This window comes from Pleurodeles waltl, chromosome 6 (assembly GCF_031143425.1).
Source record: "Pleurodeles waltl isolate 20211129_DDA chromosome 6, aPleWal1.hap1.20221129, whole genome shotgun sequence".
NCBI classification, from domain to species: domain Eukaryota; kingdom Metazoa; phylum Chordata; class Amphibia; order Caudata; family Salamandridae; genus Pleurodeles; species Pleurodeles waltl.
This window is the reverse complement of record NC_090445.1, coordinates 63,434,007-63,449,016: the sequence shown is the minus strand read 5'-3', so window position 1 is coordinate 63,449,016 and position 15,010 is coordinate 63,434,007. Positions and strand designations below refer to the sequence as shown.

The following is a 15,010-nucleotide window of genomic DNA, read 5'->3' as shown; positions in this document are numbered from 1 at the left end:
CATTGGCGCAAAAAAAAAAATCCCCGGTGCCTAATGGTTTCTGCCCCTTGGGGGCAGATTGTCCTAAAATCGGCCAATATGCCCCCAAGGGGGGCAGAAATGGTCTAAATACAATTTGCCCCCCAGGGGAGCAACCGTTGCCTGATGGGTCGCTCCCCACTGCTAAAAAAACAAACAAACAAAAAAAAAAACCACAAAAAAAAATTGCCCTGCCGCCTAAAGGTTTCTGCCCCCCCTGGGGGCAGAAATGGCCTAAAATAATCCCCCCCCCCCAGGGAGCGACCCTTGCCTAAGTGGTCACTCCCCTTGCGTGAAATTCACGTAAAGAAAAAAAACTCCCTGGTGTCTAGTGGTTTCTTGGCCTCATTAAAATAGGCCAATCTGCCCCCAAGGTGGGCAGAAATGGCCTAAATATAATTTGCCCCCTAGGGGAGCGACCCTTGCATAAGGGGTCGCTCCCCACCTAAAAAAAAAAAACAAAAAAAAATGATCCCTGGTGCCCGGGGGGTGGGGGCAGAAAAGGCCTTCCCCAAAAAATGCCCCCCCTGGGAGCGACCCTTGCCCAAGGGGTCGCTCCCTTTTGTCACTTTCTGGAGAAAAAAAAATCACTGGTGTCTAGTGGGGTTTCAAAAGCCGGATTGCAAGCAATACATTTCCTTCCCATTGAAGCCCCTCCGGGCTTCCCCCAGTGATTGAAAAATGCTGAGCATTTCTCTTTCAATGGCGGGGAGGCCCCTGTGACAAATCAGCGCGCGCTCGCGTGCTGACGTCACCGGGGGGGGGTCGAGGATGGAAAGGGAAGGTCTTCCCCTTCCATCCCCGCCTTGGGGGGGGGGGGGGGGGGGGGGGGGGGTGCACAGGGGGGGCTCGCTAGCGCTCCCCCAAGTTCCCGTGCTTTGGACGAGGTGACCTTGTCCAAGGCACACGGGAACTGTAGCCTTGGAGGAGGTCACCTCGTCCAAGGCACAGAAACGGTTAAATCTTGTTTGCTTCTTATTCAACTGTTTTGGTACTTATTAATGCATTACACTTGTTCCTTTGATGACACCTGACTGCTCAGAGCCACAGCTACTCAGGGATGAGTTAATCTAACTGTACCCAGCACAACTAGAGACTTCATTACACAGTGATGTATCACAGTCACACCGTATAGTAAACCGTTTTCCTCAAATATGTGAAAGATGCTTGAAACTGGGCTTTTAAGGTCTTGATAGAGGTGAAGGAGTGATTGCTTATCCTTAGCAGAAAACCTATATTTCAGATGTAAATATATTATTTTACATCTTACAAACATGTTACATTAAGAATCATTCATATCACAGACTACATTTACAAATACTGAGGATAGTTAACTATAGTGAAATATATTAGAAATCAAGTTATTTCTAGTACATATTTCATAGGTTCTATTTATATTTCAGCTATAGGAAGTCAGTTTCAGCTAAACACAGGGATGTGGAAATAAAGAGATTGTCACAAGGTATATCATATGTCTAATTAGGAATAAGGAACTGGAATCAGGATAATTCAATTCTTAATAAATATTTCTTATCTTTAAAAATAACTTCTGCAGAGCAGATTGAGCTCAATTGTAAGAACAGTGGGGATGTTCAGCGTCACTGATTTTCTCTCCTATCCAATTCCACTTTCCTTGGGTCTTGTGATAACCAACGTATACTCTTTTATGTTTGGCAGTCAGTAGAGGAAAATGTGTAGGTTTATATCCCTCCTGTTGGATATGGATTAGCAAGTTAGTGCAAACTTGACACCATTCAAACATCAAAAACATGATTGTGCTATAGACGCCTTGACTCTAGTACGGGGAGATCACTTTTAGTTTTCCAATGCACACATGGAAGGCTGGGATCACAAGTCAGCGGGTTCTTCATATAGTTTCAGTGAGATACCAGCTAGAATTTCACACTCCTCATCTGGATCCTTGGTTTTGCAGAACCCCCTTCCAGCTCAAGGACTGAAACGTGAGGCTCTTCTGACAGGTGTAGCAACTCTGCTAAGAATGGAGCTCTCCAGGTTCCACCTCAAGAAAGAGCTAGTTTGCGCCATTGTGTTTTTGATCTGCAAACACTCTATTCACTCTATTCTAGATTTTAAAAGCAGTCAATGTCTATCTAACATACAAAACATTCAGGACAGTCCTTCACCAGAAGTGGATAACTTTGGTGAATTCACAAGACGCCCTATATACACTTCCAGGGCCCCTGCTTTCATATTCCTGTGTACATTTTGTTCTAACAATATCTTTAATTTGCACTAGGAGAAAACTCTTATGGGCACACTGTCCTGTCTTGTACAAGGTACTGGCGCATCTGATGGTCTTCATTCAGTTTCAAGAAACGCAAATATTTCCTTACCTATATGATTGGTTAATTTCTGCTCGTTTTTTTAAGGGGCCCAGGAAGATGTCTCAAGGGGGTGGCAGACACCAGAAAAGTAAGAACAACTAATAAATCAGTAAACATCTCGTATGCACACGGTACAGGATGTTACCACGTTTAAAGGAGAGAGTGCATGCCCTTTAGCACTGGTTAACAGTGGTAAAGTGTGCAGAGTCATAAAGTCAGCAAAAATGAAGTCAGAAAAATATAAGGTTGGAAGGCAAAAAGCTGGGGGAAAGCCACGCCAAGGATGGCCGGTCCAACAGTACGTTTGTTAGTTAATGTAGCGCTGGGCAACAGTCACATAAGCTACAACCAAGACACCTTAGGGACAGATTATTCTCTTTAAACACTTTTTATTCCTGCCTAAGGATCACGTCAGCGACGGATAAGGTAGATGTTTGCTGTTGTTGATTTGCCTACACTCACCAGTTGAGTGGAGCATTTTTGGGCTTCAACACCCATTCATTGCCTGTCTTTTCCAATACTTGTAAAGTGTGAACATGCTTGGGGCCATATGTACGAACACTTTTTCCCATAGACAGAGAATGGGTAAAAAACCTTTGCTACATCTGGCCCTTAGTATCAGGTACTGTTATGAAAAACAAAGACAGCGTCTCAGAAATGCAAATAGTGTCATTAAAGCACAAGTAAAAGACAGATGAGGCGTGACACGTTTGCCATTTATGCACAACAATCCCAAGTTTGACCTGTCACGGATTCATAGTACCTTGACGCCAACATTGTGGCATGTGCCCTCCAAATGTTGTAAATCAGAGTATCTTATGTAGGAATATAGTTAAATGTTGGGTTCTAAATATAATTTACACAGACATCACCCGAATATGAGCCAATGCTTTTTGCTTAACTATTTACATTAAAGATGCTTCAAAAACACAACCATTAACTGCATCTCGGTGTGAATCCTTTTCCAAACACCAACAGTAAACATATGCAAGACCATTAGGAAATTTTAATACAAATAATGAAATTACCATGATTAACTAAATTTGTAACCCTAACCTATTCCAAATGCTAATCCTAGCCTTAGGTGTAACCCCTCCCAATGGTTCATAACATATTTTGTGAATTATAATTATATTTAAATCCATTGTATTCAATTAAAGTACAATAAAATAACATTTCAAGTCAAATAATTAAGTCAGTTTATAAGGCACCTAAACAGCACCTAAGCTCAAAGTCATCACATGCCAATTCAAATACTAGGCTCAAACATGATCAGACCTGTCATTCTAATGTGTAATTATTTTAAACATTTAAACATTAAGGGTCAGATTTAGAGTTAGGCGGATAGATAGGTTTGTCACAAATGTCCTGGATATACCATCTGCCTAATTACAAGTGTGTTACAACCTATGGCACTTATAATAAGGCAGAAGGACTACCCATCACGTTTGTGCCAAATTCTAAATCAGGCTATAAGTAATAGATGCGGAATGGAGCACGATGTAATGGAAAAAATGGCATGTTTGATAAACTAATAGTCAGAAAGAAGAGGTAATATAAGGACGGTACTGACATGTCTCACATAAAGGTTAGCAGGAGGCATCTAACAAGAGTGCAGCCTATAAAAGCCAATGCCACTCTTGGGATTTTTCATATTGCATAACTAATGAATTTGTCCATTATGGCATTAGGGATTTTGATGATAAAGTCTTCAGATAATGCTTCGTTAATGACTTGCAGAGTGTAATGATTTTTATAATTATATTAGTGTCAGGCTTTTCATTTGCTCTGTCCATTGGCATGCTGAATGTAGCATGAAGGCCTTCTATGCCATCTAGACCATGACAAAGAGTCATTGGTTAGTTTTGCCCTGTAGATTACTCGTAGAGAACGGTAAAGCTAATGTGCTGTTTATATGCTTGCTTTGTAAAAGGAGTAAAGTATTTTGTAGGCCCAGGTGGAGTACGCGGAGTTCTACTCTGCGGAATTCTGCAGAGTTGCTTAGAAATTCTGTGGAATTCTGCAGAGTTCCATGTGCGACATTGTGTGTAGTGACTAGCTACACCTGGCTTATGCGCCCAATCTCGGAAGTGCTAAGCAGGGTCGGACGGCCCAACACTGCCTAGCACGTCCGAGATCGGGCACACTCTAAATCAAGCTCTTGGAGATTTCTTTTCAAGATGGAAGGCACACAAAGTCCAGTCTTTGCCCTCCTACTCTGGCAGAAGCAGCAACTGCAGGATAGCTCCACAAAGCACAGTCACAGGTAGGGCAGCTCTTCTTCCTCAGCTCTTCTCCAGGCAGAGGTTCCTCTTGTTTCCAGAAGTGTTCTAAAGTCTGTGGTTTAGGGTTGTCCTTCTTATACCCAATTTCTCCTTTGAAGTAGGCCTACTTCAAAGTAAAGTCTCTTTTGAATGTGAAATCCTGCCATGTCCAGGCCAGGCCCCATACACTCATCAGGGGGCTGGAGACTGCATTGTGTGAGGGCAGGCACAGCCCTTTCAGGTGTGAGTGACCACTCCTCCCCTCCCTCCTAGCACAGATGGCTCATCAGGATATGCAGGCTACACCCCAGCTCCCTTTGTGCCACTGTCTAGTGTAGTGTGAGGTGCAACCAGCCCAACTGTCAAACTGATCCAGACAGGGAACCCACAAACAGGCAGAGCCACAGAAATGGTAATAGCAAGAAAATGCCCACTTTCTAAATGTGGCATTTTCAAACACACAATCTTAAAATCAACTTTACTAAAGATGTATTTTTAAATTGTGAGCTCAGAGACCCCATACTCCACATGTCCATCCGCTCCCAAAGGGAATCTACACTTTAATCAGATTGAAAGGTAGCCCGCATGTTAACCTGTGAGAGGGACAGCCCTTGCAACAGTGAGAAACAAATGTAGCAATATTTCACTGTCAGGACATATAAAAGACATTACTATATGTCTACCTTAACAATAAACTGCACCCTGCCCTTGGGGCTACCTAGTGCCTACCTTAGGGGTGTCTGACATGTAAGAAAAGGGAAGGTTTAGGCCTGACAAGTGGGTACACTTGTCAAGTCGAATTTACAGTTAAAACTGCACATACAGACACTGCAGTGGCAGGTCTGAGACATGATTACAGAGCTACTTATGCGGGTGGCACAACCAATGCTGCAGGCCCACTAGTAGCATTTGATTTACAGGCCCTGGCACCTTCAGTGCACTTTACTAGGGTCTTACTAGTAAATAAAATGTGCCAATCATGGATAAACCAATTACATACACATTTTATAAAGGATCACTTACACTTTAGCACTGGTTAGCAGTGATAAAGTGCCCAGAGTAACAAAAACAGTAAAATCAGAAGTCCAGCACAAATCAACAACCTGGGGAACAGAGGCAAAAAGTTAAGGAAGACCACACCAAGGATGAAAAGTCTAACAGCTTATATTTCACTACTTGTTCATCAAATAAAATGCAGGAGGGCGTGCAGCCACACTGTGTAGTAACAGACCGCCTGGCTTATCAGCAAGGAACTACCACTGTGATTGTCAGGGACATTGCTGCCATCCAAATCAACACGAGTTATGAGTGTTTTAGTCTGTTCTGCTGAAGTTTTCTCATCGAAGTAAAGGAACCAATGAGTTTGATAACTATTTGGAAATGTGGCTGGCAATATTTCTGGGCACTTTCTTAATGTGAAAAGGACATCTGTAGCAACATTCTTTTAACTGCTTCTGCCTGCCTACCGTTACACTCGATGTTTCAGAATTATCCCTTTTACTTAGGATAGATCCATGCCTACGCTTCTAAAGTAGTTAAATATATATATTGCTATTGTATGTGACATTCCTCATTTTTAGACTACTATTTATTTTTCCATTGTCTTAACATTGCCTTTTAAACGCAAACTCCTTATGCAAACTCTGAATGAGTCTCAATCAGAATGGTATCTTCTGCTCTGTAATGAGTGAAATAGTGTTTGGTAGCATTAACGGTGGGGATGGAAAAAGAATGCTGGCTGGTACAAACTAGATGATGGGCATAAAGTTAATTGAAAAGGGTTACATGAGGTCTGATTGAGTAATATAGAAGTGGTGAGATTGCTGGAAGAAAATAGACATTTGGCAACATCATGCGATATGTGGTCACCTATCCTTAGAACAATAAGGTGTTAGCATTATTGCTCTCGAAAATGGTCCAAATGTGCTCCTCAGTGAGAGCCACTGTGGACATCCACCTCCAGCACACATACCTGTATGGATAGTGATGCCCACTCGTGCTACCAGTAAGCATACAATGTCCTAACACTAGCATTACTCAGCTCAGTTTGCAAACACTTTTATATTCAATGAGTCTTTAAAATGCAGAGTTAGGCAGGAGCAAATATGTTTATTGGACGATAGTCTTAAAAGCATCACCCTCAAGTGCTATCTTTTCTTTCTAACAGAGAACTCTCCAGAGCTGGCAAAGATTTTTGGACAAGGAACTGGACGAACTCAAAGTGTTTACATCAAATCAGCGAAAGAAAGCAGCTAGGATGGAGGCAAGTGGCTGCTGTTTTAGCAAGAGTGGTTGTCAATAATTTTGTTACATATATATGGTTTTTTTAAAAGCACGGGACAAAACAGTAATAACATTGGTTAGGTTCATCAAAATTGACTAGCTGATTCAAAAGGGTAGACAAAAAAAAGGAAGTAAAGTTTTGCATAACTATTTTACTATGACAGCAGTATGAATGTTGTTAAACTTTATGTGTGCTTCACACCCTCCACTTTCATCCTCCTATTTTTTTCAAGTTTTACATCCTAATGCTTGTGGGAACTCGTCATTTGCATGCTTGCAACTCGCTCATTTAGATTCAGATCCACAAACACACATATAAACTTGCTAACAAGATTAGTCAACTGGTTTTCTCAGATTGGACAGGTTTAGAAAGGTCCTGCTAGATATGGGTATTTTGTCCAGATCTTGGGTACATGGATAGAAATGGCCTGCTGCCTTTATCTTTTTCTTAATCTCATGTCTGATGGTATCCTGACTGTGAGAGTGCTGAGAGCATGTACAGATGATGAGCTTGCCATGTAGACTGGAGGGGATTGAACTTGTGATGGCTGTAAATTACACCGCTATTTTGAAGAGGGTGCAGACTGGCAAGAGGAACTACCGGATTAGAATCAGAATGGCGGTTGATGGATTATCTTTCTGCAGGCACTGTGATGGGGCATGCTGCAGCATGATGGAATCCCCCACGGCAGACCACAGAACCATTTGGAAGCCCGTGCAACAGGGTGTTTCCGCCATCTGGATGGGAAAGTACGAGGGCTTAGATGCAGTTTAGAGCTTACTTCCTGGTAGAAACATTTTAACTTTGTTTTCAGTGGTGAGAGCGGGTACCAGGCCATCTTTGTTGTCTTGATGATTTGTTCCTTGAGTGTGAGATTGCTGTTCAGGATGAATTCAAGTGACTAGGCGATGCTGAAATGTAGAACGTTATAGCTTCTAAGATGAGATGCGGCATCATAGGGTTCCACTGTCTGCTGAAGTTCCACTGTTCAACTGAAGGTCGCGGGAGATAGGAGAGTCTATGCATCTTGTCCCGTCACACAAAAAAACAACAGAGGCTTTGTTTCAGAGGCTTAGATTATTGGGACGAGGCATGACCAACAGCGAGTAAGTTCTATCACAGAACTGAGTCCCTGTTTATTCTGGCAACGATCACCAGCAACCCCACTTCACTCAACTGACGTAATTAGGTAACAGCTATGAGAAAAGCAATCTTTGTCATGTGGCAGGGAAGAGGGGGGGCAAAACTAAAGGCTTTAAAGAAGGACCATGAAGACCTAGACATACAATGTGATGATTCCATGAAGGAAAAAGTGAAGGAACAACCACTTACACTGTCTTTGTCATAGCAGATGATCATGGAGACATACAGATAACTCTTAATGGACAACAGTATCAGTGGAACATCACCACCTATATTACCCAGCCGCAAGTTGGAAGGAGAAATGGCACATCAAAAATGGCACATGGCACAATAAACAACCATTATAGAATCAAAAAGGACCAGCAACGATGAAGGCATGACAATCAATATCACCGCCTGTGCCTAAATATTCTCCAGTAGCATCGAGAAGAGGACAGTGTAAGGGGCGATATAGAGCAGAGCTGGAAGCAAAGGAAAAGACAGGGCATCAACCCTCAAGTTTTCCAATACTACCTCTCTTTCCGCTCTATCAAATCTGAGAAAGGAGACGCTTTTTCTAGATGGCAAAAGATACAGCTATAGAAGGTCAAAGCAGGCTGAATGCTCTCGATGCACCACTAGGGAGTTGGTGTATGAGTGTGAACTGAAAACTCTCCTGAGACAGCACGTGCAGGAGTTGACACGCCCCAGGACATATGAGGTCCATAAGGAAAACAGACTTTCACACAAAAGAAAACAGCAGATGCTGCCCAAGGGTCCTAGAGAATGACTGAAAGATCCCTCAGGTATATGAATGTAATAGCTGCTACATTTGACCACTGGCCCTGCAAATGACCATCAAAGAGATGTCACCACGTTGGGTGTTGATGTCCATAGTCAACCCGTAGATGAGGCAACAGAAGAACTTCCACTGTATTCAAGATGATCGGAGAAGAACCTTGAAGTGGGAGCACATGGACAGCAGGATCTTTTAATCCTGGCTCTTTGGATTCCAGCAATGAGATGCATAGCACACACAGGTGAGGTGAAACCAAGCCCAAGTCCCCACTGCAATGGTAAGTATTACGAAGACCCGAATCCTAAGCCACTCCCAGGCCAAGGCAGAAGAAGCGATAAACATAAAAATCAACATCAGACTCTCCTACAGACAGCATCTCCACGCTTCTGGTAGGAAGGCAATCCAAAGTCTGTCTGGATCAAGGCTTCTCTTGAGCAAGGATTATATGGGACTTCTACAGACACAGCAAGAACATTGCCTTTCCAAGAGAGTGCAGACTTCTTGATTTCAGTCTCTGGGCCTGATTACGAGTCTGGTGGCCAACAGACCACCAGACTTACAGTGGTGGTCCTGACAGCCGCCAGTTTGCCGGTAGGACTGCCAAACCACTATCGTCTCTACCTGGAACAATGTTACTGATGGTCTGACGGTGGTCTAGGGTGGAATCACTCAGCGCCACCCTGCTGATTACAACCTGGTTTTCTGCCAGCCTTTTCATGGTGGTTTCACCACCATGAAAAGGCTGGAGGAGAACAGGTTCAGGGCCACAGGGTGGCCCCTGCACAGCCCATGCACTTGTCCCCCTGCCCAGCACCCTGTGCAGACAGTGAGCATTGCGAGGGTGCTGGGGCACCCTGCGGGTGGCAGCATTGCCGCCAGCTCAATTACGAGCCGGCGACAATGCTGCTGCCACTTTCCCACTGAGCTGATGGGCGGAAATCTTGGTTTCCATCCATCAGCCCATCGGGAAAGTTGTAATGGGCCCAGCAGGGAGGTAGCCAATAAGGCAGCAACCTCCCTGTCGTAAGTTTGGCGGACGGGTCATCCCATCTGCCAAACTAGTAATCAGGCCCTCTGGTTTTTTGTAAACAAAAAGACGGAGAAAAAACTAGTCTACTTGAGTTGGAAAAGAAGTCAGGATACAGAACTGACATTGGCAGAACCCCACACAAACCGACTGTTAAAGTGGATTGGGACATGAATATAAGCATCTTACGAATGCATCAGATGCTCTTTGGTGCAGTTTTCTTATGGAGTAGTGACAGCATCAGCCCACAACATTGCAAACTATGGTATGTGGGATCCCATGAATGTGGCGTAGATATATAGTAGGTATATGAAGTGTGCTCATGCTGTGTGATACATGGAGAGAAGCAGAGATGTTAAGATGGCTCAGCGAGTTGAACAGTCACTGCTGAAAGATGTAGGAATCAAAGTGTCAAGAGGTCAAATATGAGCAAGATCATCTTTGCATTTCCTGCTTCTCAGGTAGGCAAATTTAGTATCCTTAACATGGATAATAGTAATACATGTTATTTAAAGTACCTTGTAATGGTAGATGTTTGCCACAGAAAGGCAGTATATTATTATGGCAAATAGGATTTCAAACAAAGGAATACAGGACCTCAAGGGGAAGCAAGAGAGTAATGATTAAGAGCAGATAAAAATGACATTTTGCTATTAACAACATGGTTGCATCCAGGAAGGAAATGTTGAATGAATAACTCTTGATTAAGTACCCTTGTACTTGAAGTGTGGACTGTTCAAAACATAATTTAGTAAATGTCACATTATTGTTATTTGAGGTTAGATTGCAGTGAGCTGAGCTCAGCCAAACTTTACAGTCAGCTTCTCAATGAAACGCAATGACACTGTTTGTACATAATCTGCCAGCATCCAATCGCGCCCGACCCCAGCCCCTCCAAAAAAAAACAACAACATCCAGTTGACAAAGAGGTTCAGGGACATGACCGCTCAATGTAAACGCTTTGTGGCATCTGCAGGTCGCAAATTAGAATATCAAAGATGTGAAGTTAGCTTTTCTTTTTTTCCTGTGGTCGGCAAATTGAGCACCATTAAATTGTTTAAATGAAATATGTGTACCACCACTACCACCATTCCCATCAGAGGAATAATCAGTACTGTTGCTACCACTCAGAGCACCATCATCACAGTCATCATCAGCACACACCTATTTGAGGGTAAGTGTACTGTTTATTTGGAAGAGCTGTGCGTGTGTGTATCAGAAAGTGTTCATACTTTCCTGTGATGTACATCAGACCAAAAACATTTTCTACGGGTGTGCTAAGTATACCTGCCTGAGAGGAAGCATCTATGCTGTTCTGTTAAAATGATGTGCAATGGTTATGTCTTTTAAGTTAACATTTTATTGCAAGCATACGGACCTCACTTTTAGGCATCAACATATTTTCTTTACTTTTTGTGCCATATTCTTACCATAAAAAATGAAAAAATAACCAATGCACCAGATCCATTGGCTTTGTCAATGCTTGTTTTTTTTGGTTTTGACTACTTTGTTCATTGCATAGTTTAAGTGATGAGTTCATAGCTTCAGCTTTGAGTGTTTGCTGTCAGTGGTGAGTATGTGGTTGCAGTGCTGAGTGTATGTTACAGTTCTTAGTGAACGGTTTGAGTGTTTATATAATTTTGCTCCTAGTATACAGTTGTAGTGTTAAGTCCAAGTCTTTGGTGCATCCTCTCTGCAACCTCTTCTGTTACGCAGATCAGCCCTACCCAACATAGAGTCATCCCTCTCAGAGGTCTCTTCACCTCTTTGGGTAAACTAACAGCGAAGAGATTACTAACCCGGGAGCAGGAGGGAGTCACAACAGTTGGAACACTCTTTGAGGACCAAACCCTCATGAACCACCAGGAATGTACCCAGACTCATGGTCTACTGGAGACGCTCTTTTTGACACATGCTAGTATTACTCACTGTGTCCACAAACACTGGGCACAGCATGGCCTTGGTGCCAGCTACCCACAAATGTATTCAAGCGATTCATGTTATGAATCATGGTTGACGCCTGCTTAAATGTTATACTGTGGTCTGCACTTGCACCGATCAGTCCCCCTGAACATCCTACAGGCCAAGTGGGAAGAGGACTTTTGACGTAGTCTCCATGATAAAGAGTGGGTCTTTCTTATTTAATACTCCAGCAGAATTTCCTGCAACTCCTGATTCAAATTTATACCATGCTCAATATTACACAGAGCTTTCCTCAAGCCACAAAAACGTCAATTTATGTTCCCTACTGCCTCTCTAAATGCCCCTGTTGCCACACACAAGACGTGGACCTATTACACATGCTATGGGCCTGTCCCTCACTGTCTTCTTAAAGGGTATCCATCGGGACTGCCTTGTCGGATCTAGCCAGGTCTGACCACTGGAATACTGCCGAACAATGCATTATGGGACTATACCCTAGGCCTAAAGGCTCCAGAGTCATGGCACAATTTATTGATTTAGCACTATTATTGGCAAAACGTGTTGGGTTGGAGCATACCCAAAGTTTGCAACTTGCAGAGGGACACATACCGTGGGTTACGTAAGTGCGCCTTCGCTATGGAATGGGAAGTAACACTTGAATCCTTCAAGTCTCAGGAGGTAGTCGACTCATAACTTTTTCCACATTCCCCATGGGGGTCACTCGTTCTGCCCCACATCCTTAATGCCCCTGACTGCCCCTGACTGCGTAGTAGTGTACCGCTAGTCACTTAAGAGACACAGGTTCAAATACATTTTTCACAACACTTCATGACACACATACCAAGCCCCTTTGAGATATCCAAAAACATAAATCCCACCCCTGCACATATGCCTTCACTCAGTTGCACAGCACCCCCTAGACACAGTATGATGACAAGTTTGGGGAAAGAGAGGGTGGGATTTTTACAGCGATATGATATTTGTTGTGTTTGCATTATTTTGGATCATATATGTGGCGAAATTTCCTTTTTCAATGCCATTGATGGTTGCTTTGTTGTTAACACACCAGTAATCCAGCTATACTGTCTAGCAAATTTTCACTTTTCTCTTTGTGCTATATATACCATAATAGCAGATGTAAGATTACTTCCAGCTGTATGCCATATTGCCCATCGGATGTACGTCCCACCATGACGAGTTTGTTATACTTATGAATCACTAAAATGCAATAAAATTGCATGTCTTCAGTGTTAAACACATTCTTTTAGATAAGAATTTATGGTTTCAGATTTGGTTAGCAGGTATTTTATGCTTTGGGTACACAGTTGAATTTGAAAGTGTATGGTTTCCTCTTATAAGATGTGGTTTCAGTTATAAATACATGTTTCAGCAATTAATACATAGTGTCATTGTCAAGTTTGTGTTGATTATGTGCTTTCAGGATTCAGTGTACTCTTTTAGTGTTGTGTTTGAATATTCCGGGCCATATTTATGGCCAAGTGGTGCAGCTACATGATAGACAAAGGACAAGAAGGCGCTATATTTGTCCCAATATGGCACATTTCTGACCTTTCTCCAGTGCTGGCCACAGTAGGCTGCCTAGCACCAACACAGGCACCGTTGCATCAAGGTGCAAGGCTGCCTCCTTTGCATGGAGGTTTGTTTTTGTGCAGGAAGGGGCACCTACATGCACACAAATCATCCCTTGAGGCTTTTTTATCTTTCTATGTTTGCTCCAGATTGCAGCACACATAGAAAGAGGAAAATATGAGGAGAAATAAAAATATTTCTCCTTATTATGCCTCACCTGGGAGGCTTAGATTTTTCGTGCATTCCCTAGCCTACCACATCTGGTAAATCTGGTAAATCTGGAAATGTGTCACAATCCATGAATTTTGCATGGGAACACACATGCAACATCCATGGAATGCCTCACTGGTGCACAGTAAGGCAACACAGCGATCTGTGATGCATTGCTTTCCTCGAGATTTATGAAGACACTCAAGGTCATGCAAGGAGGCTTTGCTTGGCTTTATAAATCTCATTTTTGAGTTGTGTTGCGTATCCACCACATTGCATGGTGCAAGTGTGACGTGACTTGAGTTGTAAATATGGCCCTCAGTACATGGGTTAAGTGTTGAGTGTGTAATTTCAAGCTGAGTAAATAGCTTTAGTTTTGAGCACCTGGCTTCTAAGTTGTGAATACATTTCAGTGTTTAGTGCACATGTTCAATACTGAGTAGATGGGTTCAGTGTTTCTAGTGCTTAATTTGAACCAGCGGTTGCACTTTGATTTCCTCGGCTCTCATTTTTGGGGACCAGCACTTCCTCAATATACCTTGACTCAGAGCAAGAGAGGAAAACACAGAATCTAGCAGAATGATTGGTTTCAATGACTATTCCAAGTTTGGTTTCAGTGTTCAGATTTTTCCAGATTTTGCAAAACCTTTAGCTGTACTGTGGCCCCCTCTTGTTGCGGCATTCCAGAACCCAAAATGGTTCAACAAAGAATGCAGAGTCCAGAAATTGACTAGATCACAAAGACTAACATACAAATGTTCAAATGGATGGAATATTGTTACTAAATTAAAGAAAGCATATCAAATATTAACTGCCCAAAAGACTAAAGCTTGAGCTGGTGATATGTGATGTCCCTAACATTGTGCAATGCGAAGACACAAGAGGATTTTGGGAAGCTTTGGCATTGATAAGAGAGAGTCATTTCTACTGTCTCAACTAACCTGACTTTTGGTTAGATGGTGTTGGACTTTGCCCTCTCTGCAGTGTCACCCCCAAACTTTTTCCATCACACCTCCTGTTTTCTGTACACATTTTGTTGCTATTTAGGACTCTGTTAACTGTTTCTAAGCAGGGTTTTTCATGTATTTGTCAATCTTATTCTCTTCTCACTCTCTCTTGCACACTTTTTCTACATGTTCACTGCTTCTCACACACTCAGTGCTTTATGCATTTACCATAATAATGGCTCAATTCTTAGTTGCATTTAAATATTATTTCAGCAACATATTGTTTCAGGAACATGGGAAAGCTTTTGGAGAAATACATTCTAACGCATAGGAATAAAAAATAGGAGTAGATGACAGAATGATCCTTGGAAAAAAGGGTTAACATTTACTCATGCAAAAGGTTTGGAACAGATGTGAAACAGGGCCTTTATGAGGAGCAGAAAGTATGGGCCACTCTTATAGTCAGCAGTCAGACAAAGCC

General features: G+C 42.6%; 1 protein-coding gene across 3 annotated transcripts in view; it reads left to right on the top strand.

The window, feature by feature from the left end:
* LOC138299197 (E3 ubiquitin-protein ligase TRIM39-like) overlaps positions 1–15,010 on the top strand; it is a 228,528-nt gene that overhangs the window by 144,113 nt on the left and 69,405 nt on the right. For all 3 annotated transcript variants that reach the window (XM_069237303.1, XM_069237302.1, XM_069237304.1), the window contains one exon: positions 6,795–6,890. In XM_069237303.1, the coding sequence (XP_069093404.1) occupies positions 6,795–6,890 (96 nt within the window). The remainder of the gene's footprint in view (positions 1–6,794; positions 6,891–15,010) is intronic.